The 23,398-nt window shown below is 40.9% G+C and overlaps 1 protein-coding gene across 1 annotated transcript; it reads right to left on the bottom strand.

Annotated features, from left to right (window-relative positions):
• Positions 1-485: 485 nt before the first annotated feature.
• CYBB (cytochrome b-245 beta chain) lies at positions 486-19,634 on the bottom strand. The gene is made up of 13 exons (XM_010223052.2): positions 19,565-19,634; positions 16,740-16,835; positions 15,012-15,122; positions 12,021-12,105; positions 10,757-10,902; positions 9,780-9,970; positions 6,945-7,074; positions 6,025-6,117; positions 4,296-4,549; positions 3,563-3,725; positions 2,496-2,642; positions 1,548-1,672; positions 486-899 (listed from the first exon to the last, which is right to left on the bottom strand). The coding sequence occupies exons 1-13, from the start codon at positions 19,607-19,609 to the stop codon at positions 773-775; spliced, it is 1,713 nt and encodes a 570-aa protein (XP_010221354.2). The 5' UTR covers positions 19,610-19,634; the 3' UTR covers positions 486-772.
• Between the last annotated feature and the right edge of the window lie 3,764 nt (positions 19,635-23,398).

Below are 23,398 nucleotides of genomic sequence, written 5' to 3'. Positions count from 1 at the left end.
TTGGATCCCTACACTGTAAATGTGAAGACATGAGAGAGGAAGAGGAGCGTTGGGAGTAGCCACGCGCTGGCGCTTACTGAGCGCAAGGTTGGGTTTGACACCAGCCTTGTGGTGTCCCCCACCCTCCCAGCCCCAAGCTGGGGGGCTCAGGCATCCAGATGGTTCCTTTTCAGCTCTGGGCTTACCTAGAGCTGGTTCTCAGCTGTCCCCTCTATCTCCAGCACAAGACATTTAAGCTTATGTTCAGAAGCTTGAAAGATGCTGTTGCAAAATAGTTCTTCTGACAAAAGTAATGCTCTTTCCCATTCACCCTTGGCTAAATCCCCCTATCTTTCCAATGACTCCCTATAGCAATGTTGAACTAGCTCTTAAATAGGGGCATTTTGCTAGAATGCTTTATTGTTTAACATCAGTAAGCTTTATCAGTGTGAACTGACTCTCAGATGCATATGCTGGCCTAGACCCCGCTGCAGGCACTACGAGAAGAGAATAAAGACAGTTAATTGAGGGGAAATGCCCTCATACACACAAAGAACAAATTTCTGCTAAAATGCCAGTATGTGGAAGGCAGTGCAAGCAATCCTAAGGCAAAACTTGACTCTCTGTTACTCCATTGCAGAGCCAAGATAATTCCAAAGAAGGAAAGGGATTTGCGTTAGTGTAGCTGAGATTGGAAGTTGGGCTGTCTTTCCCAGACTTCAAATGGGAAAATATATATATATAGTCTTTGGATTTTTGAATGACTGTTGGATGACTCCCATATATTTAGGAGTTAGAAATTTTCCTTGTTAAAAATGAAGTGTACTCCTCGTGGGTCAGCTTCTGAGTTGCTGATGCTCTGCTTGTTGAGTGTGTCAGCTAGGCCCTCAGGTCCACAGAGGAAAACGCCTATTCTGGAGCTGTTAAGAAAATGAAAATATGGTCAAGGACTAAACATGGAGCAGCTCAGTGTTGCTCATGTAAATCAGTCTTCAAATTTTTCTTCCCAGTTACAGAAACTGAAGTAGAACTGCATGTCCCCTCTGAAAGCTATGAGCTTTCAAAATTTGCAAGATGTTTACTGCTTCTCTTAAAATAAGTGATGGGCTAAGTCTCAGTTTAGCAGAAATCAGAAATTTTTACTGACCTCAATGGAAACAATGAAATAGAGCTTATGGTACAAATTCTTGAAAGGAAGCTCCATTTTCTTCCTGCTAAATTTGGATGCACAGCCAAAGGTCATCCATGTTCATATTTTGTCTTTAGATGTAGCAGATATTATTTTTAGAGGTCACTGACATTCCTATCTACTTGAGCAGGAAATACTTTTTTTTTTTTCTCTAAAATACTTCTAGCAATCAAACACTACTAGCAAATTAAAACAACTTTTTCAAGACTACAGTTCATGTCCATGGCTGAAATGATGTAGAAAATAACTAGAAATTGTCAGATTGTTAAAAAAAAAAAAAGGTGCTTCCCAAATGTTACGAGCCTAAGGAACAAGTTGGTGCTATTATAGCTTTTAGGCACACGAAGGCCATAGGCACTATCAAGAGGTATAGGTTTACCCTGGATGTTTCCCTGTAATGGTTTTGAACTCATTTTCCCAATTAGGTCTTCCATACAGTGTTTTCTGTTTAAGGCCTGTAATCACATCTTTCTCTTCTTCATGATGCACTGCAAAATGAGTGGCCTGTGGGAAGGGAAACCAAAAGGGTCTTGTAAAGACAGGTTTAGATATGACAGAACTATCTCTGGTTAGAAAAATATATATATGTCAATATGCATTGCATTGTCAGCAAACTAAAAATGTTCCTGAGGAATTTATTATGGATAGAAAGGAAATAGGTAACTTGACAAGGAATCTCTGTCTTCCTCATTCTCGCAAATTGGCCTATCTCAAAAATTGAAGCTATGAAGTAATAAACACAGCAATTACATTTATTTTACACACAAATTGTTTTAGTTCAAGAGGTGTAAAATAAAGCTGTAGACTAGCACAATACTCCCCTGTCAGTTACAATAATACAACCCTTGACCTCCTGCCAGTTTTATTTGTAGAAGGACTGATCCATATGAATAAGAGGGAGACTACAGAGCACTCCTAGAGTTTCACTGCTTCTAGTGACTGGAGCATTTCCACAGTAATTTAGGCTGAGCTTTGTTGGCAAACCCAAAGCTTTGCATGGCAACATGAGCTACATCTTCTAAAGGAGGTACTCTGCGATGTGAGGGGCAGAGCACAGTGCAGACATTGCACTGGAAAATGTGGGCATTCCTGCATTGCCACCCCATTCACGGGACTGTTGTTTTGACTGCCTTCTTTTAGCAACCAGCACAACTGTAACAGCGTGGAAATTACCAACGTTTGCAGAAGACTTTTTATCTGCCAATGCCAACCTACATTTAAAACCTCAGAGCGAGCAAGGTGTATCCCAGGAAAATGACCATCCAAATATCAAAACACAGCAAGCTTGCTGACATGAACACTGTGCCATTTTCCACAGTGTTGTTACCTGAGTTTCATCCCAGCCTGTCAAGTAGATGTTGTAGCTGAGAAATTCTGCATTATTTCTCTCCTGCATTTGAGTCTCCAGAGATTGCAAGAGGTCAGCAAACCATTCAAACGCATGAGTGTCCCTGCAAAGCCAGTAAAAGTAGATCTGGAGGAGACAAGAGAGAGGGTCTTAGGGTGCACTGGTGCTTACAGGTTCTGTTTTGTTCTGTTTTTGTGTTTGCTAACAAAGTGAGGATTGTAGAGTTTCTGTACAAAAAAAATGCGCCAACAACTTCAGCTGACAGGGAGACAAGCTCGCACTGAAGCTATTCAAAAGTTCAGATGCTGGGAAAGTTGTGAAGCAAAATATATGGCTGCAAAAAAACAGGGAAACAACTTTCTATTCCTCTTCGATCAGTGAGTTTAGCAGTTTGCAATGTTTGTGCATTTATATCCTTGTAAAACAGTTTGCTAGGACATAAAATAATGACTTACGGGTAGATTCTACCTCCCTGTCTGCTGGCAGGAATGTTAAATCAAAAGAGGTGACAAAACCAGTTCTCTTCTTGTAACAGCAATGTGAGTATGACTGTAACTGAAGAGACTAGCTTGTGCATAGGGAGTTTCCAGGAGCAGGAGGCGAGAGGAGCATGGCAGCAGTGGCTCCCATTTTGGGGTCATATTGGCTCAAAATTGCTCTGTATGTGTATAGGGAAGGAGTGCAGTATTTGTCTGGATGCAGTTAATCTCTGGAAAGTACAATAGGACTTTGTGCTTCCTCCAGAGCTTGAACTGTGTCTCCATTGCCCGTGGAAATCCCCAGAGGCACAGCCAGTATTTGGCCCCCGGGCTATTTATTTTTTCTTTCTTTTTCTCTTTTTCCCCCCCCCCCTTTTGACCCTTCTGCTTTTTTGCTTACCAGTCTTTGAGATAACCGGACTTTTTTTTTTTTTTTTTTTTTTTTTTCCTCAGGCCTCACACACTTGTGGAGCCAGATTGCCTTTGCTGGCCTGTTTTGATCTGGGCTAGAGTCCCCTAAATACTGCTTGGGTGCCCGGAAAGGCCTGTGTCACAGGGCACGGGTACCTTTTTGAGTTTCAGGTTGGTTGCATCGTGGCAGTACTTGTACCAGACAGACTTGAGGACAGATGCAAATGGGGTGACCCCTATTCCAGCTCCAACAAGCATAACGGTTTCATAGCTGAATACATCCTCACTAGCTGTTCCAAAGGGGCCGTCCACAGCTATCCTGAAATTGAAAGCAGAAGTAATAGATCAATAGTGAATATTTATTGGTGCTGTTTTAAATAACAACAAAATCATGAGTTATTTGTCCATTACAATGCACGTTTGAGCTAAGTAATGGTTGGGAAAAGAAGATGGTGATGTTGATAAGAGAAGCAGTCTAGGACCCGCTCAGACTTTTGCAAGCTGGTCATAGAGGAACTTTTCTCCCTCGACAACCCCATATGATCAAGTCTTTGCTTCTCTGGCTTTGTGCAGCACTGAGTTCTTCTCAAACAGTGGGAGATACAAGAGATTAAATCTCTTTTGATTTAGATAAAAGGTCAGATGTGGAGATAACAATGAAGTGTAGATCTGGAATTGAACAGAAAATTCCCCAATTTTCTTTACATAAACTCACTCAAAAAATCCAGAAAAAAAAATCACTCAAGTGACTTGAAGAAATAGATGGTTGCCAGCTTTCTCAATGGAAGGAGTTAAGGACTGTGTCACAGGTTTGACCTGTTTGGTTGAGCAAAATTTTTAGTGTCATAGATGCTGGGTGGGTTTTACCATGGAGGTTCTTTGTACCTACTTGGGCAACTTCCATGCTTCCTGGAATTCTTGCTTATCGCATCCGCAGGCGTTAAACAGGGCCTCTGTCCAGTCCCCTACGATGCGGACGTGGATGCTGAAGTAATCCTCCTCTGGAGCAGAGGTCAGCGTGAACGGATGCCATTCCAGTCTAGACACGGCAGGACATTTGACAAAAATGTATTGCCCGACCTCCATCTTGAAGCCCTTCTTCATCATCTGGAGCTCGATTGTCTTGAAGGGATGAATGACCACCTGCAATGAGAGGAATGAGGGGAAAAAAAGAAAACGGCTGGTTTCACGACTGTTTTAAATATATTTACATCCTTCATAACATTATCATCCTCTCCTATAGGAGCAAGAAAAGCAGGTGAAACTTCACTTCCGGCAGAGCTGATACAGAGTGAGAAATAGTATCTGAGCGCCAGAGAAGAGTCTGCAGGAGATGCGGAGTTTTTGGTGAACATTTTTTCACACTGTACTTGCAGTTTCCCCAAAGGGGCAGGTCTAACACATCTAACACATCCTCAGGTCTGTCTGTACACACAATTAATGCCAGATGCACATGACGCAGTGGCACAGTACACACTGCTAATGCGATGGATGTGTATATGGTGGCAGAAGTATAAGGCTAGCATACAGATAGGGAATTGGATGTATAGTACCACTAGAAACTGAAGTTTTCTCACTGTATTGTTCTGAGCAGTGTATTGTAGGTGTTTGCGTTGTGCCTAATTTAGTTAAGAATAAATAGAAGCAATATTCTAGAAGCAGGGATAGTATTTCTATCACTACAATATTTTAGTTCTAGTTGTCTGGCAAGATTATTTTCAGTTTTCGGAAGAGGGAGGATTGAGTCTGCCTATCTTATTTAGATATGAGTATGAATGCCTAGCATTGTGAAAGAAGTTTCCTGCCAAAAGGAAACTAAGAAGACATGGCAGACAAATGGCATAGAAATCACACAGAGATATTTTGGTGCTAGTGCTCATGCTAATATATAGGAGCCTTCCAATATGTCAGCACCATGCCAGGGAACAGCAGAGATACCTGCTGTCATGCCCCAAACTAGCTTTGACAGGGTATGCCCATGAGAGGAAGCATAGTGCCACGTGAGGAAATTGAATAGGAAAGGCAAGGATAGGTTTTATGCATTTCAGCATTCAGCAATTGCTAATTTGGCTATACATTCAGAACCACCTTGAATATCTCTGTAAAATACTATGGGAACATACTGTCTAAGCTTGAGATTGGTTTTGGCTACGCAAAATAGGCACTTGTCTAAGTCTCCTGTTCCGAAGTCATTTGTTCTGCTGAAAATTCAAGATTCCTGAAAGTCCAGGCAGCTTTTGAAAAAAAAAAATTGCTTCTTAAGTTGCTTTTAAGGCCATGGAATTTCTACTTTGTGTATTGTTTCCCTAGGTCACCAATAAAATCCCTCTCTCACTCCTGAGACTCAGTCCTGTGTCGTAGCTAACTTTGTCCTCTGGTACTGTTTTAATTTGGGAACCACATAGCATTTAATTTGGGGTTTAGAGACAACTATATCTATATTTTAGGAAGCAGTGGGTTTTTTGTTCTTTTTTCGCATGGTAGCAGCACACTTCTTGAGATTCTTCCCTGATAACTTTTCACAGTTTGTCAGAGTCACTGTGGCTTTGCAGCACCACATTCTATGTGGAAAAATCAGTAATATTTTGGCCACTGTTAAGCATAGCATCAACACATACCTTTGTGATAACAACCTTCTGCTGTGATCTCCAGAAGCGCACCAGCCTCTCACACAGGTATAAAAACATAGGACCTACAACCCATTTCCATGTCTGCAACAGAATAAAATGAGAAGTGAAATGAGGAGGATGACAGTTTACATTGAATTGGACTGGAAATTAATGGACATTACATTTAAGATATTTAGGTTCTTTGTCAACCAGCATAGGGAATCCAAAAAGGATATGAAATTTTGGAAATAACTTCTGCCCAGAGAGGGGATTTTTTTTCTACTGAGATTTGCAGCAGGAGTTAAAATTGCTCACATAGAGTAGATTATTTATAGAAATGTGTTCTCCTATGAGTAATTTTGTATCATCTGCCTAAAAATGGAGGTATGTAAGTGAAACGTGGAGTGAAGCTCTGACTGTGTTTTAGATTCACGTCTGTATTACTGCAGGAAAAGATATGGTTTCTGCAAATCTGTCTGGCTGTACTGTGAACAACCAGCCTCGTTAGTCCCTGGCAAGTGAAGGGTCGGTGTCACATTTCCAGAGGCATTTGCTATCTCTTAATGAACACTAGTCCACTAAAAATGTGAAATTATTTATTTTGTGGATTATGGCAGTTGCTAGGAATGCCCACAGGCCACAGAATATATTTAGGTAACTAGTTCTCAGATAGGATTTACTCTTTTGCTTTGCCTATAAACTGTGTTCCTTTTATGAGAAGTTTTTGATACTGGAAGTGGTTTGTCTGTCTCTATTCCATTTCTGCTTGTAATTCGTCGTATTGCAATCTACTGCTGTATATTAGGTTGCCACTGAAGAGCATTGAGGATTACCTCACTGCTCTTCTACAGCATGTGTATATGTTATTTAACAAAAGAACAAACTGCAAGTATTTTTATTGGATTTATGCTCAGTGCAATTGTCCTTACCATAGGAGGATTTCCTGAAAACTGGGGGATTGGACAGGCCTCTTTTTTCCCCCAGTCAGTGAAGTTCTTAGAGCAAATGTCTGGATTATGCTCATCCAGACTCTCAGCTGTCTGTCCCCGTACAATACGCCTGAAAATGATATAAAAAGTTAAGGGAATGACATGGAAATGGAATATCTGAAATAATATTACGTATTGCAAAGTTAAGCTACATACATCACGCACAGTTATGTACTTCTGAAATGGTAATGCCCCTTTTGATACAGCCTTACTGCTCTGATCCACCCACAGAACCGTTATTCAGAGGATAAAAATGAGCAGGAAAGATCGTAGGAAAAAATACTGACTACAAGTATCTGAGAACTGAGAAGTGAGTTCATTATGATTTCAAGCATGTGGCTTCAGTAGGAATCCTTACTTCTTTCAGTAAAAACAAAAACAAACATGGAATAGGCAAGAAGATCAATTTCTTAGTCAGCAGTATAGGTCATTTTTTTTTTCTCTTGTCTTTCATAGAAATTCTGGAAAGCCCTTTCCAATGACTTTTAGCCCTTTTTCTCCATTTAACAGTGTAGAATAGGTGTTCACATAGTCTGAATGAACACAGATCCACCTGACTCATAAAAGCCACTTTATGTCAGCTGATAATCTACCCTCTGTTTTTTGTTGTTGTTTGTTTGTTTGTTTTTCAGGAAAAATATGTCGTGAACTTGCACACTATTTCCTATTTGTGTGGAGTTCTCTCAACCTCAGGGGAGTGTAAGAATCTCCTAAAGGAGGGCAATTAGTAGGATCGGGGTCACTGTAGAGAAATTCAGATTAAGATCTGCTGACCTACCCTAGAAACAGATGGATTTTGATCAGTTTTATGCCAATATGATTCTGTTGATACCTTCTTCCATGACTTATCTTTTTTTTTTTCAAGATGGGTTTCTTTAAACTTCAATTTCTTTCACTTCATGTTTCAAACAAACATGGCATCTGAGTCATATATATGTCTAACTATGACAAATATATCAGAGGATTATTAGAAGGTCTGTACACAATCTTAGGAGCTAAAATAGATTACTAAATATTACTAATGAACCTCTTCCTCATTAAGGGTTTGATTAACATCCTGTCTGAAAAAAGAAAGAGAAGGGATGACTGTTCCCAGGAGCATCACGAGTTGCCATTTCCAGGGGCATCACCAGCTGCAATTTCCTTCCCCACTAGTGATAACTGGCTCAGTTCAGCTATCCTGCGTGGTGGGTTGTAGGAACAGTAGGAGCCCGTCTTCTCTTCTGCCTGTTTTCTGCCACTCCTACCCCATCTCTGAGGGGAAGAGGGGAGCCTGGTATTTTTTGCCTTGCACCACACGGTTTGGCAAAACGGGTACCCTATGCAAGAGAAGGAGATACTTACTCCTTTATTACTAAGTATAGAGCTTCTCTCGGTACTATAATTAAGTTGGCAGTAGTTCAGGCTTCTAGCTACTTGCTGTTGAAAGCTTTACTTCCACTCCCAAAGTGTCTCTGTAATCTTTCCTCTTTGCATTTACCTTGATGGGAGGTTTTAAGCTTTTTTTTTTGTCTGTGAGACATGACTCATGCATAAAAAAAGTCAAAGCTACAAAAGTGCTATAACAGTTTGTACCAGATAAAAATCTGCCCCTTTATTCTACTATCTTTGATTCTGTTTTCTGTATGTGCAAATACACATGTATACATATATGTATACATAAACACATAAATAGCACACAGCTATTTATGAAATATATGCCACCCACTGACAGCTAAATATTGAGTAAAGAGCAGTGCTTGCTTTCTGATCCTGTTGTGGCGTAACTGCTGACAACGTAGGACATTTTATAGGCCATCACCCAATATTTCCCGCTTGAGACAAGAACCATGTGTCTTTTTCCTTCAACAGGTTTTGCTCTAGCATTCTCCTTCCAGCTTTGAAAGTTGAAGTGGACAAATGTACTGGTAGTGATACTCATCTGCCCTCTGGTTTTGCTCTTGCTGTTGTAACATCATTTCTCTCTTTTCTCTGGCACACTGAACTAAGAGGAAGTGATTTTGAATAGTCATTTTTACAAAGCATTTTTAAAGCATTCTGCTTTTCAAGCACCCCCATGCTCTGGATCCTCAGGTATTTTTTAAAGATATAACAACAAGAATTTCCTTTTAAATATTGCATACAATTTTGAGCTATGACATCTGGCCTGGATATATTAGCCTTTTTTCTTTTTCTCTGTACATCTGTTCTGTGGTTTTATAAAAAGTAACTGAGGTTCATTTTTCTAATGGGGTGCTAAAATTGTTTCAATAGGCTTTTCAGCTAATTGAAAGTATTGAAGCTATGGAACAAAGCAGCACTGGAAAAAGCTGTTTGGCATTTGGAAGTTACAAAAACTTACATTTGCATACACCTGAGCTGCAGCAACTAAAAATCTCTTTTTAGATACCGCTGATATTAAAAGCCCTCCAAGTCTGAAGGATAAACCCCTATTCCAGTTATCATCAATCCAAGAAAATTATAGGCCCTGTGTTATTTTTATGGAGTGATCTCCTTATGTACATGTGTGTGATGCAATTCCCTACACAAGGATAAGCAGAGGCCGGGATCTTGAGAAAAAAAGCTTTTCAATTAAATACGAGAGAAGGGGAGCTTAAGGGTGCCTGATTCTCACGAAACCTCATGCATGTGTCATTTGTACCCTATGGTCCTGCCCCAGCACCACCACCAAACACAACTGCTGCTTTATGACTGAAATCACTCTACCTCTGTGGACGGGGGGCTTTAGATCAAGATATAGTTATCACGTATTGCCTGGTAAGTGCAAATACTCACCCAGCACCATGGATGACAAGACCAATAAAGAAGATGACAAAGAGATGGTGCGTGTACCAAAACACTTCAAAGTACGACCTTCGGATGGTTTTGGTGGATGACGTGATGATTAGTATGAGCGCCAGTGTAATGATAACGCCAGTGAGACCAGCCAAGTACGTGAAAGCCACATAGAGGCCCCCCACAGGATTCTGTGAAATAATTGCACACATTTGTCTGAGAAAAGCAATGCACCAAAGCTGAGCCAGCTGAAACATTAGTCTGTCTTACTTCCAAATTTGTTACCTCGTTTCAAGTCTCTAAGTTATCCTCTATGAATTTACATGCCAATCGTGCTGTTGGAAACCCTTTCATGTTTGTTGCACTACAGATTTACCCTTAGTAAAATAAAAGACGAAACTTCACTCCAAAATAAGTGGAAATAGAAAGGGACTTCTGCCTGTTTACACACAAAAAACTGTTTCTGACTCTGCCACTGTTCAGCAGTGTAGCCTTGAGAAAAGTGAGCCCGTGTGCTGCTTGAGGCCCTATGTTTAGGCAGGGAAGCACAAGTTCTTCTCTTCAGTGGCTTTATGATCCTGTGGCTCCCATAATGTGGCACTCTGTATTTCTGAGGTTTCTTTTTCGTTTTTCTTCTTTACCCAGATCTTAATAATGGAGAGCCCAAGTTCAAAGCCATTGCCCTGATTTCTGTGTGGATCACATTTACCATAGTCAGAAGGCTTCTTTACAGGGTATGTTATGTTTTTAAGAAATGTTTTAAAACTATTTTGAAATCTTAAGGTGAAAAAGCTGGAAACAATGCTGGCATCCAGAATAAAATGATTACTGACAAATACAGAAGACCACATTGCACCGGGTTTCCCAGCAAAGTGGTTCCAACACAAATCGTGCCCACCAGGAGTAGCCTTTGAGCTCAGGTAATCTTATGGAAGAGCGGGGATGGAAGTGATTCATCACAGCCTGGTGTTGCTTACCGGAATGGTTTTTCTAACGAAGTTCAGGTAGCTTTCATTGGGCTTATCCCCGAGGCCAGAAAGCGCAGCTGCCAAGGTGCCCCTCTCCTCAACACGTGCGTGCACACTCCACTCCACGTTGAACAAGTGTGCGACGGTGTGAATTGCTAGCAGCCACAGCAGACAAGTAATCAGGTTTAAGCACAAGAGAAGTACTCAGGGTTTTTAGGTGACATTCTAAATTTTGTAACGTTTGTCAAAGGCAACTTAAAACTTTTGCACGCTCCCTCTCTTGCACTACCCTATTAACCACAGTTTCAGATTACTGGCATGTTTTACTATCGCAGGGCTTCCATCTGCAGCTTACATCTTTTTGGGTGGCAGGATGTGAAGGGAGGAAGTTTCCAGCCCATTATTGCTCAAGAAAACAATCAAATGGCAGAGCAATACCCCAGTTTTTGGTTGGAGAGTGAAGGAAAGGGAGGCTTGAGCGGTTTGCCTGGATCAAACCAGAATTCTGCAGATGAGTCGACAAATAAATCTGGATCTCTTTGATGGCAAAATTCCCAGTGCCTCTTTCCTCTGCCGCATTGAAAATAACCACTAGTAATGTTTCTGCTGAGCTCACTTTGTCCATAAATATAGTTTAACTGAGAGGTGTTTCACGCTATTAGTTACACTGCATATTATTAGGAGGGGCAGACACACAACACTTCTCAAAATTTTTCCCCTTTTGTATCACCGTGTCCTTATTAACCTTCATAGCAAGGCCTGAAGGGGACTGATCTTCCCTGCTGAACAACTCAGCTCCGCTGCGGAGCTCCCCTGTGGCCTATCGTGCTCTTCCCACCAATGTAGCAGCGGCCATACTGCAGTCACAGCTCAGGAGGGGAACCCGCTCAGCTCAAGCAATTTGCTCACTGTTCTAGGATATATGACTTGTAAGGTACTTGGCCAGAGAGGTGATAAATTTGTTGAAAAAAAATAATAGAAACTCTCCAGCTAATGTAACAAGAGATAAAATGCAAAAAAAAATTTAGATGCCTTGTCCACGCTTTTTGTACTTTTATTTCATTGTTGCTATTATTTGTTCCAGACATGCCAGCTAGGAAAAAACTCTAAACAAGAGTTACAGGCTGAGTGTCTGGTTCTCAGAGCATTACTAATAATACCCTTTATTGAACACTAACTTGCATGGTGTTAACAGAGCAGCAGAAGGGTGTCCTTCCTCATTTATCATTTGCTCTCTGCAAAGCAATAAACGAAGAAACATTTGGGTACCAACCAGTGTGAAGGGCGATCATCCATGCCACCATTTTGTGAAAGGTGAGGTTCCTGTCCAGCTGCCGTCTGACACGGGTTGAGCAGCACTTTGGATGTGAAGAAAAAAAGTAGCTGCAGATTATTTGTGATGTCTGTGCATAGTTACTTAAATGTAAGGAAAAAAATGTCAGCCCTGAACACAGCAATGGACAGCACAGAAATATGTCACTCTTCAGAACACAGGAATACTAGATTATGTTTTAACATGTCACATCATTGAAACCAATTACTTGATCATGAGGGAAAACTTCAGATACAGTATGGCAAAAGTAGGTATCTTATCCATGTTAAATTTAAATTACATATAATGAACTAAGGGAGGGATCACCTTCTGCCATGGTAAAGTGATTGTTAATGATTTTTCTTATTTTTGGTAGTGTTGAATAGCCTGCGCTAGCATTAGGATACTGTTATGGTTTACATTGTAGAAATAAACAGCACTGCTTGGGTATGACTGTCTCAGAGCCTCCACCCCAAACATGGGAGTCTCTTACAGTCCTATGAAGTGATTCCTCCCCACAAAACCTGGGTGTACTTGTCTGAAATTCACTTAGGACTTGTTACAGGACTTCTTACTACTTATCCAAAGAGAAACAGAATGAAAAAATCTCTGCTAATACAAGTGGAAGACCTTGGCTCTTGAGAAAAAATGAAATTATATTTTCATTAACAATTATGTAGGTGCCTGAGAGGCTCCATCAAAATTCTACTAGAGTCAATGGCAGTTTTCCTGTTGCTTAAATTCCTCTAAGACTGGTGTTGTGGTCTCTATAGAATAAAAACTGTAGTTGTTCTCTGTTGTATCCTATCCTGTACTGCTTTTCGTGACTGGCGAAGGAAATAACACATTATGCAAACTAATACAGAATTTACACATAAAACCTACTTCCACTTAGATGTTTCTCACAGCAAATTAAGAGAAACAAAGTGTCTCCCAATTGTCCAGACAAGGACTTCGTAGATGGCAGTGAAAGGTAAATAATGATCACAGCTCAGAGGGTAGGGAGGATCATCCCAACCATCCAGCCACAAATTAGAAAAAGAGGTGACAAAAACCTCCAAAACAATTTCATTTCTGATTCTCTCTCCATGTAGTGGAGGTACAGGAGCAGCGACCTTGCTCCTCCATAACAGTCCTTTACTAAATAGCTCATGAATATTAACTGTATCAATAAATATATGAGGAAACTGTTCCCTTTGGTTACTTTCCAGCAGTGACACTGATCAAATAGCAAACTCTGGTGCTATCCCAGTGAGCTCAGGAGAGTATAACAGCCAGGAGAGATTTGGTCTTCTCTCTATCTCGTACCTTTAGGTACTTGAAAAGCCTGTAGAATAAAGTGCAGCATGGCAAAGAAGTGTCCCTCCTGCCTGACTGCCTTGGCAACAGTATGTAGGGATGCTTGAGCTTTCCCTTGAAGGAGCTTGTGGCAAAGCAATGGCAAAATGCTGTAGCTAGAATGAGTAGTGAGGCTCACTTAGCAGCAGCACTGAATACAGCAAAAGAGTACAGCTGTTATTTCAATTAATGATAAATCAGTCTGCAGATTGCTGACCAGCAAGATGTAAAGGGCAGGGATTTCCACCACACTGTTGTCGAACAATAGGTTTGAACAATTCTCCCATCTCCCTAACCCCAGGGGTGGCAGTGACAGCGCTGGAAAGGTCACCAGCCCTTAAATAAGTTACGTGACCTATAAAACTCTTGGTCTTTTAGAAATCCTCATAGTGTTTTTCCTCCCAAGTACAGCTAACTAGAGACAACAGCAGAAGAGGCAAAAGCAGCCGGTCCCCTGCCCACCATCCTGGAACACAGGAATGTGCATGTTTTGCTTAAGATGCAAAATTCCCTCCTTCCTGAAGTATCCCTGTATTACAAAAAGCAACTGAAGTTAAACTAATCTCAACTGTCTTGTCATGCTGTTTTATGCCCCTCCCTCCCTTCCTGCTCGTCCTCAGAGGCCTCCACTTCCCCATCCACTCCCACATCATCAGCCAGAGGGTGAGGGAGCCCGGGGATCCCGCAGAAACGGGGCTGCCGCTGCCTGCACGGCTCCCACGTGCAGCCTGCCGTGAGCCCGGGCGCTTGTAGCAGCACCATGGGGAGGAGGATTCACTCTGTAGCTCGGGTGCCAACAGAGCAGGGGCAGCTTCAGAGGACCCTGGTTAGAAACATTGAACTATCTATTTTAGGAGATGAGCAATTCAGGACAAGTAGCATGAAGTCCTTGCTGGGACACCGTTCCCTGCTCTTGGAGTGAGCTTTTAGCCTTGCAGTAACTTCTCTGAAATTTCCTCCAGCTCCTTTGAAATAGTATCATTGCTTTGACCTTAGACACTCTCTTCCCAATTGGCCTTCAGCTCAATGACTGTGGCATCTCTTTCAGACCTCGTGAAGGTCGTGTATACCCACAAGCTCATTGCTTTCCAAATACACTGGTCAAATTACACTAGACCCTACAGACTATACATTAGTTATTGACATCTGCATCCTGTGGAGCCCGTCTGAATTTTGACAAACACTAGTTAATCTTTCCCAGGGCGGTGCAAGTGCCAGTTAGACCCTACAGCTGTGCTTACTATTCTTTTTCTTTTTACATACCCACATTTCTTCTATATGGAGGACTCCTGAATAACAGGCAACTCTTTTGTTCAGATCTTCCAGCCCCCACATGCAATACATATACAACACATCATGTTGCATAGGAGACAGTGAAAAAAGGAAGACTGGAAAATAAGGCTGATTCAAGGCTCAGTATCTCACCACAGTACTAGATGTACCATTAACATATAGACCCTACTCTTGATCATAGCCAAACTCTGGTCTTGTCTAGAAAAAGACACCCCCAAAGCATAGTATATCTGGGGAACTTGGACGATGTCGCTTGGCACATTTGCAAGGCTGCTTGGGTCTTCTGCTTTCATAGATTTTGAAATTCTTTCTTCATCTTACCGCACTTGATCCTCTGAGAAAGGACAGCAAGTTTCGACACACTGGCAGCAGAATCAGCATGCAGTTGAAATTCAGACAAGCTGCAGGAGCTCTTGCTAGAGCTAAAGCACGCTGCAATGAGAGAAGCCATTCTTAAAATAATTACTTAAGTATTATCCAGGAGACTGAGATCTCTCACGGGGACTGTTATCCAGGAGAAACAAATTTCCTTTATGCATCATACCACAACTTTTTGAGAAAGTTTTGTGAGAACTTAAGGTAATTAAACAGGCTCACATTTAAGGGTAGACATGCTCTGGCCAAGTCAAGGGCTCACATGCAAACAGAACACATTTCTCCAGATAAAAACTTGTTTCTATTTCCAGTTTTTAAATTACATAGAATAACATGATCGTATGAAAAACTCCCTGCAATGTCTGAAAACTGTTGGCCAAACACAGAAGTCTAGGACATTAGTAGAGTTTCCTGTCCAAGGCTACAGACAATCTTAACACTGTGGTTTCAGTTGGCTGAGGGGTTGGGGTAAAAGGAAGAAGAGCTCTTGAGGGAAGTGGTTCTATGTTCAGAAAGGCAATAGGACTTGACCCAGAATTTTTCAGAAACTTAGGTTTGCCTCTCTTATGACTATCACCAATACAACAGAAGCTTTGGCATGTTCATAAGAGTTCATTTAACTCCAGAAGATTAGTGCTTGGGGCTCTTCTTTGTTACGCCTCTCTGCTGTCAGTAAGGGGAGTCTAAATTAGTTACCTCATCTTCTAGAAATATGATCTCTTAAGTTGAACTTTATATCCTGAAGGGTTTCGGATTTTGACAGAGAGTGACTCTATTAATCCAAGCACACGGAATTGAAGGAAAAGATAATGTTTGCTCTCCGTGCATAGACTGGGACCCTTCCAAGTTTCAGATCATAGTAACTGACTTGGGATTACACTGGACTGCAGTTAACCAAGCACAGATCTTTGTGACTTCAAAGGCAAATGCAGCCTTTGATAATAAAAGACAAAAATTGATCCATAGACCCAAAGCCAGATACAAGAACAGGGTTTCAAGCTTTGTTGAATTAAACCATAGATTGGCAAACTTTTTACAAAATGTGTTCTGTAATTCAAGGATGACTGTGATTTTGGGGTCTGTGATCAGGTTTTTAAAATATGTGAACAAGTCAAATAATCAAATTCATGTGACCATCAATTGGTCCTAACCCTTGTTACCTCTGGAAGCAAGTTTACAGCAGGACACATTATGCTCAATATAACCGGTTATGTTATATTGAGTAGGCTAGGGTTCAGGATCTCTTGACTACTGTCACTCGATGACTATATGAATGATACCGGCTTTTCAGGGCTAATAACAATGATGTAACCTGTTCATACGATGAGAGAATGATTGCAAAGGGAAATGATTGCACAGCAATTCTAATAGAAATATTTTATTCATCTTCTGAAAAAAAAAAAGCAGTCACAATATATGTTCACTTCTTTAATTATCAGGAATATAATGGTTCCTGAAGACATCTTCAAAATGGGCTTTATCTTTGTTGCATATAAACTTTCTGTTCAAAAGCGCTCTTCTATTCAGTTCTCTGTTCCCTTCAGTTTTTTGTTTACATATGACTTTTTACACGAATCTACTGCTTCAACCTGTTCCTGTTTCATTCAAATCAAAGTAGGGGAAAAGTGCTGTGTGTTTGGTACATGTCAAGGATAATATGTATTTTTTACTTACGCCAAGGAGGACTCTGGTGTAGAAGAATTTTGGTGGGAGATCATATGCAAGATAGAACCACCAAAAGAGGAAGACATTTAACCCCAGCCACACAAGCTGAAAGAGAAGTGAACAGCAAACTTTACGGTTTGTTGTTAGAGTCTATATGTCTGAATTTACACAGTTCAGAAAATGAACAATTAGCTCATTACATTCCTATTTGCACAGATAGGTGCACTTCGGGATCTAATCAGCAGAAATGACATATATTTTTCTGGTGGAAATGGACTTTGAAGTATATACATAGGAGTACTGGAGTGGTAAAGAAACACAATAAAAAAGTGGTACTGGAAAACTTTGTATAGCTCAGAGTTTAGGCTTGTGATTTTTATAAATTAAGAGTCTGTCTAAATCTGTAAGTGTAGCTGAATCTCTAAACATCCTTTAGGGTAGGGCCTCTTCTTAATGGAAGTTCCTCAGTCATACTCATCTTTGTAAGAGGAGCTGCCAAAGGCAAGTTTTGGAGCTGTGCCAAAGGACAAAGCTTGAGGTCTAAATATAGATGTCCAAAATTACACGTATGTCCTAAGCCTAATATTTTCAGCTAAGTAGGAGCCTCTGAAGGCCTGAAGTCAGCCAGCAGGAAAAGTTCAACATAGGCACTTAGGTGGAGTTTAGGCTACCCAAAACTGAGATTCAGTATTCTCTCATACTTGCACATCCTACACGGTAGATTTCTCTAGGGAAAGAAGTTACGAGCACAAATCTACAGGCACGTCCATCCCAGGAGACCGTGATGAATCTGGCCACGCACTCTTCTGGAGACAGCTGGCTGACTTCACACCCCCACTGAAACCAAACTGTATCACTGCTTCTCTGTTCTAAGTAGATTTACTAGGTAGTACATGAAGATGGAGGAGACAAAGACTGAGACCAATAGGCCTGTAGCCTGGTCATAAATTCGGGATGAAACTGTGATACTACAGTCTCTTGCCCCACCTAGCCCATAGTTATAAGCACTAGTCTTGCTGAGCTCCTTAGCTCAGCCAGCATTGGGGTTTATTTTAGATCTTGAAAATGCCTCACCTGTAAGGTGCAAAGGCAGGGAATTGAAGTATTTTCCAACAGCATAAGCCAGTATATGAGAAATCCCCAAACCCTCATTACAAAATTAAGCTCAGCTCAGGGTAAAATACTGAGGATGCATATTTAAAGCAGGAGTGTGCTACTCCCATGCACAGGAACTAGACAGCATGTCCAAAAGACTAAGATGCTTGGCATGATCTGTGACGGAGCCTCACGCTCCTTGGTGTTGGCTCGTAAGGAATGTGGACCCCCTTGAGCAACAAACACTGTGACACCCTGTGACAACCTGGGCCGAGCTGCAGGAGTTAGCAGCCATCCATGCTCTTTGGTTAGGGCCAGTGGAGGCAACATACATTGGGGATAAGGTTGACATGTCAGGCAAAACAAAACAAAAAAGAAGACTGCATCCATTTCGTTGAGAAAAGTAATAAAAATGTGGCTGTCCTGTTTCTATCAAGCACTGGGCTGCCTTGTAGTTGTTTGGTGTACAACAAAATGGTAATGAACAAAGCAGGACACTTTGTAAAGGCCTCCAATTAACTGTTTTAGCTGTTTTTTTCTCTTTTTTTTTTTAACCAGCGACTTCTTTATTTTCCTTCCCTGTATATGAGCTGACCTTGTATAGCTCTGAGACTCTGAACACAAATTCCTCCTTTGAACAAAATAATGGCCTCTTACTTAATTCAGTTAATATTGCAGTCCTGATGGGAAAACTATGACAGAGCTCACCTCTTGACAGTTTCAACTTCCTCAAGTCACTGGGTACAGCAAATAATACAGCTCTTTCAAAGCACGGAAGTGTCAGTGCTGTGTTTCTAAACTAGATCTCTGCTTCGGCAATGTAATTTATAAGTACTGATCATTTGTAGCAAGGCAAATACTTTTCTGAATAAACATGTTCATATTTCAGTCTCCAAAAATATAGTTCTATGTCTTCTTTTTATTCTTCTCAGTGTATATGTAATTAACCATACTTGGCAACAATCTCGTAATTGGTACTACATTTTGCTATTACAGAATATTGAATACCTATGGCTCTTATATCCTTAATTTCTTCCGAGGCCACTCTAATGCCCTGGGAAGAGATTAAAAGAAAAGAAAAGAAGAAAAAAAGGAACACTGAAATACAAAATTCTTTCCTCAAACAAGGAGACCTGCCTTACAGTTTAGCTCTTCTAAATGTAAGGATGATTTTCAGTACATTTGGATGTTGCCTGGAATTAACAGAATCCACTTTCAGAGCAGCTGAATGCAAGTTTAGCTCAAATACAAGTTGTCTTAATAGGAAATTCATGAATCACTGCTCTTAATTCTGGAATCTGACTATACCGACAAATTTTCTACTACCAAGAAATATCCACTGTGCTTTCAGTAACATCCATTTTTGTTTATAAAAGTGCTTGCTTTTATTGTTTTTTTTTTCTCTCTTTCAAAATACACATACTTAACAGTGAAATGTAATGTTATTTGTTTTCCTTAAATCGCTATTGCATCAGAAACTCTGGATACTTAAATATTTATAGCAAAGCAAATGCGAGTTCATATGCAATCATTTCTCATCTGACAATGCAGCCCGCAGCAACCTGGATTCCAGCTAGAGCTCCTTATAAAACAAACCCTTCAGGTATAATGCAACTGCACTTGCTGCCCTGGCTTCAGAAAAGGCAGCTGCATCATCCACAGACACAATGAGATCTACCTATGGCAGCTTTCTGTCGGATTGTTTGCTAGACACAAATCACAATAAAAATTGTACTTACAACGACAAAGATGGACAGTCCTTCATTCTCCACCCAGTTACCCATGACTGCCTGAGAAGAGCGTGCACAGTGGCCCCGTTCTTTCTGGGACAGTGTCTATGTCTTCTCTCATAAGGAAGTGAGAGTAGAAGCTTGCAGCAACCTGTTTCCTTTCTCATTCATTTAGGAAATAAGTTAACCATTGAATCATATCATAGTTCATTTTCAACCCATCTTTCTATCACCTTTGCATGGATTTTTTTGTAATTTAAACATATACAAGCCAAGGAAACAAAATATTTCTTCCTTGTGTGGTACAGAGTTTGGGTTTTGCTGGGGTTTTCAGCTCAGAAAGGTATTGGCACTTTATACAACTTACAACTCCCTGAAGAGTCCTTCCCAGTCTTGCCTTTTTTTTTTTTTTTTTAAATCACTCAGGTTATATTTGCTATTCTTTATGATTGTCCTTGATGAATAATCACTGGGATTATTTATCTTCCAGTAATTTGCTGTCCACAGAAGCTCCCAGATGTAACCCAACACTTCTCTTGTCTGGTGCAAGTGCACAAGTCCTGCCACTTTCCCTCTGTTGAATCCTATTTTTCGTAGGATTCTAGCCCCAGGAATCACGTCACTATGTGAGAATAATTTTTAAAGGAAGCATTTTGCTGTTGTGATTATAGAGAAACATATGGAAAATGTATTGTCCCACTGTATTGTAGAGCTTAGGAACCAGGGGACATTTATCCCAACTATATTCCTTTTTCAAAAATAGTATCATGATTTTCTGAGGGAGATAATGATTTCTGTATGTTTGGTCTTTGTGGTATGACAGCTTTCCAACTGATGGTAAAGAGCACAAAATGGAGGATTAGAGGGAGATTTGAGGATTTGGCAAGGTCAGTGCCCTAGAGAGGAGAAGTGCTTCTAGACATACTTCCTCTTCACTTTTTTTCCTGTGTATCACCCATGGCTCCATAGAAATGTTTATCTCTTCTGAAAGTGAGTAAGGCAAGTATAGCTTCTTTCCAAAGACTTAGCTATAATATTAATGCATTTTAAAAAATCTTTTTTATATTTTAAAGAAAAAAAAATCTTTTATTTTTCTCTATGCAGAAGCTCTGTTTTAGCAACATTTTCTCTCTGCTAGAGCTATAACACATTACTCAATGAGCTCCTGAATAATTTTGCTGCTTTAGAAAGTCTCAGAGAGCACGGCCTAACCATGCAGAGTATTAACAGGCTCAGAGCACACGGATATTTTGCAGGGCCAGATCCTGTGCCTACAGGAGTAAATAGGAAGCTTCTTGTCAAACTTGAATAGTGTAGACTTGCTCTGCAGAGTAACTGTAGAGCTGATCTGCAATTTAGACCAAAATGTTGACCAGCTACCAAGAACTGTAGAGGCAGACATAGAAATTGTGCAACTTACACCAGAGAGAAAAGATAAGTGTTCAGTACAATTTACCTTACTGTAGATTCACTTAGAAACTAGCTAGAAACTAGCTTAGAAACTGGTTCTGGTAGAGATGTGACATTTGGTCACGGTGAAGAAATGAGAATTAGGAGATGCAACATAAGTACCTGTGTTCTTGATAACTAATCTCTTCCTGTCTCTACTCCTAACTTACAGCCTTTCTTAAATGTCTTCCAGAATATGACTTCCATAAAGTAACATAACTAGGACTTGAACAAAGATTTACTGCAGAAACAAAGAAGTCATAGACAGCCAACTTCAAAATTATTATTTCTTATTGGGAAGTATAGAAATAATAGTTGGTAGCCCAGGTGATAAGAGCAGTCCTCCATCCTGTCACATAGTCCATGATTTAATCATCTTGCTTATTCCTCAGAAGACTCCCAGGTTTCAGTATCTGAAAACTAAAGTGAAGTCATCAGAATCTGTTGAGCAGAGTTCACAGTTCATCCTCTTTTGACAAGCCTGGTGATAGTTCAGGCTGCCATGCAGCGTCAGTTGCTTTGATGACCTTCCCAAATTGATATCACCAGAGGGTCTGGTCCCCTATCTTGCGCCAGTGTTTAGGGAGGGAGCCTCTGGGAGCTCAGCAGCTTGAGTGGTCAGGGAATGAAAGGGGTTGATCCTGATCGGTGGCTGTCCCTTCTCACTGTCAAGATTAGAAAGTCCTCCCTGCTCAGAAATGGCAGTACTCTCCTCATGGCTCCCTTTTCTTCAGTACTTTAAACTAAGCGGCCTGGGCTGAGCCCTGGGCTGAGCAGCCACGTGCACCAGGACGCTCTGAGGATCAGCAGTCTTTGCTTGCCCGGCAGCTCCTCAGACACCAGAGCCACTAAAACAGGGATTCACTGTCTTAGGAGGTTTCTGATAAGCCATAAACCCAAGAGGTGCTGCTGATCTTAACTCAGTCACGGCTCTGAAATGACCCTATATTTCCAAAAGAAATGGGAAAAGTATCTTGTTGCAATTGGTTTTTTTAATGTTCTATAAGTATTCTTTGCCCCTACACTGTGTAAATTACCCATGGAAGAGTCTCCATTGGTGACAAAACAACAGTTAAAAAAAAAACTAGGACAACACGTAGCAAACCTTGTCTGGCTTCCGTAAGTAACAGGTGCGAGCAGAACTGGTATCAAAACCACCCACACAAAACCCTTGATTTAATTGTGGTGCTTGCACCTTCTGAATGAGTGAAAGCTCACTGCTCTAGAGACAGACTTGCATGTTTTGTACTTGGGTCTATGTAAAAAAGTACATCGTATACCAGAAAAAGCAACATTGCCAGCTGTGTATTAATGTGAGATTGTGTAAAATAGGAGTAGGAAAATTCTCTCTACTTTCCATCTAAACACTTTCTATCTTTGTCTCTAAAATTTCTTTCAAGTTAGCTGATGACGCACAGCATTTTTCACCCTTCTTTGTATTGAAAAGTTCAATGAATGGTTTTCAGCATGGCACTTTTGTAAAAATATTCAGGTCTCAGGGTTCTTTATCCTTGCAGTAATGTTACTGCCTAGGTTATGAATTAATCTAGTTCCTGTCATGATCCCCGCAACAGTGTCTCATGCTAAATCCTACACAAACTAAAAGGCAAGGCAGCTGCAGTAGGCCCAGGTCCTTCATGCCTGCTCGCTAAAAGGGACAAAGTTAGGACTGTGCATGTATAAACCTCAGAGGAGTCTGATGAGCAGAACGGACTGAAGGAGATGCAGCTCTTACACTACTGACGGTGTCACTGAGCCCCTACCCATGTAGCAGGAGGAAAGCCAAGGAAAAGTCCTGACGAGCCTCCTATGTAGGCCGAAATCTATTGTTGAATGCTGTGAAATCCCTTTTTTTCAATCTTCCTATGATTCCACCAAAAGAAGAAAAAGTAGACAAGAGTCTTGTCAAGCCTTCCTTCCTGAGGGATAAAGCTTCATCCTAAACCTTAGGTCTATTGCCAAAAGGACCCATTTCTGCATCACACAGAAGAGCTGCCGTCACACACAGTTTGAAGCTGTCACCACACTGATTTGCATTCACTCAAGGGAGTGAATATTCTGAAACTCCTGCAGTTTGCTTGCAAGACAAATGATTCCATGCTGAGGACAGGGCAGAAAAACATATAGACATCAACCAGAAAAAAAAGAAAAAAAAAAGTCATTGAGACTCCAGTGAGGACTGACAGACCTTCTGTCCTTCTGTGCCTTCACTTTGCACTATAAGGCCCAGTGTAGCTCCCTGCTCCCACACTTCCTCACAGAGCATTTCACAACCATCACAAGAGACCCATGTGCTGGACTCCAGGGCTCCATGAATGATCTACATGCTGCTGGTCACATTAGCCTTGAAGTCCAACAGAAGCGGCACAGAGCGGGTCTGGACTGCTGCACACA

The sequence above is a fragment of the Tinamus guttatus genome, unplaced genomic scaffold (assembly GCF_059628265.1).
Source record: "Tinamus guttatus ecotype Peru unplaced genomic scaffold, ASM5962826v1 Tinamus_guttatus_pri_ptg000008l, whole genome shotgun sequence".
In the NCBI taxonomy this organism is placed as follows: Eukaryota; Metazoa; Chordata; class Aves; order Tinamiformes; family Tinamidae; genus Tinamus; species Tinamus guttatus.
Note: the sequence above shows the minus strand (reverse complement) of the source record. Positions and strands in the feature narration are given on the sequence as shown.